The 1,181-nt window shown below is 48.9% G+C and overlaps 1 protein-coding gene across 1 annotated transcript in view; it reads right to left on the bottom strand.

The window, feature by feature from the left end:
• Nucleotides 1–17: 17 nt before the first annotated feature.
• Nucleotides 18–1,181, bottom strand: part of LOC102023656 (neuroblast differentiation-associated protein AHNAK-like) — a gene marked incomplete at its 3' end in the record, with an annotated part of 3,807 nt that continues 2,643 nt past the window's right edge. The window contains 1 exon segment of the mRNA XM_013510230.1: nt 18–1,148. Within this exon segment, the coding sequence (XP_013365684.1) occupies nt 18–1,148 (1,131 nt within the window).

The following is a 1,181-nucleotide window of genomic DNA, read 5'->3' as shown; positions in this document are numbered from 1 at the left end:
ACATCCACATCTGGAACATCAATGTCCACCTTGGGCCCTTTGATGTCAACTTCAGGCCCCTTGAGGTCACCTTCTACTTTGGGCAAAGAAACATCCACATCACCCTTCAGCTTTGGACCCTTCAGATTCAGGTCAACTTCAGGCATGGAGACCTTGGGGGCCTTGAGGTGCAGATCAGGCATCTTGAACTTGGGGCCTTTTAGTTTCCCTTCTGGACCCTGAATGTCAATGTCCGGAGGGTCCATGTCCACCTTAGGGCCTTTCAGATCTCCTTCTAGTTTGGGAATGGAAACATCCACATCTCCCTTTACCTTAGGTCCTTTCAAGTTCAAATCAATGTCACTCATGGAGATTTGTGGGGTTTTGAAATGGACATCAGGCATCTTAAATCTAGGACCTTTGAGTTTGCCTTCAGGAACTTCAATGTCCACCTCTGGCCCCTGCATATCACCTTCCATTTTAGGTAGTGAAAGAGACACCTCCCCCTTTGACTTTGGCCCTTTGAGATTTAAATCAAAGTCAGGCATGGAAATCTTGGGGGCCTTCATGTGCATCTCTGGCATTTTAAATTTGGGACCCTTTAATTTTCCTTCTGGACCTTCAATACTAACGTCAGGAGCATCAATGTCCACACCAGGGCCCTTGATATCAAGTTCGGGGCCCTTGAGGTCACCTTCTACTTTGGGCAGAGAAACATCCACATCTCCTTTCACTTTGGGACCTTTCAGGTGTAAATCAAGGTCAGGCATGGAGATCTTGGGGGCCTTGATGTTCACCTCAGGCATCTTGAACTTGGGACCCTTCAGTTTTGCATCCGGACCTTCGATATTCACATCCGGAACATCAATATCAACCTTGGGCACTGAGACGTCAATGTCGGCCTTGGGCAGGTTCACATCCACCTCAGGACCTTCTGCTTTGAAACCAGGCATGCTGAACTTGGGCATTTTCATCTTGGGCATCTTCAGGTGCCAGTCTGGGCCTTTCACATCCACATCTGGAGCATCAATGTCTACCCTGGGGCCTTTGATGTCCACATCTGGAACCTTCACCTCACCTTCTATCTTGGGCACAGTCACGTCCACGTCCCCCTTGACTTTGGGGCCTTTCAGGTGTAAATCAAGGTCAGGCATGGAGATCTTGGGGGCCTTGATGTTCATCTCAGGCATCTTGAACTTGGG

The sequence above is a fragment of the Chinchilla lanigera genome, unplaced genomic scaffold, assembly GCF_000276665.1.
Source record: "Chinchilla lanigera isolate Chin_1 unplaced genomic scaffold, ChiLan1.0 scaffold01143, whole genome shotgun sequence".
NCBI classification, from domain to species: Eukaryota; Metazoa; Chordata; class Mammalia; order Rodentia; family Chinchillidae; genus Chinchilla; species Chinchilla lanigera.
The sequence above is the reverse complement of the archived record's forward strand: the minus strand, read 5'-3'. Positions and strand labels throughout refer to the sequence as shown.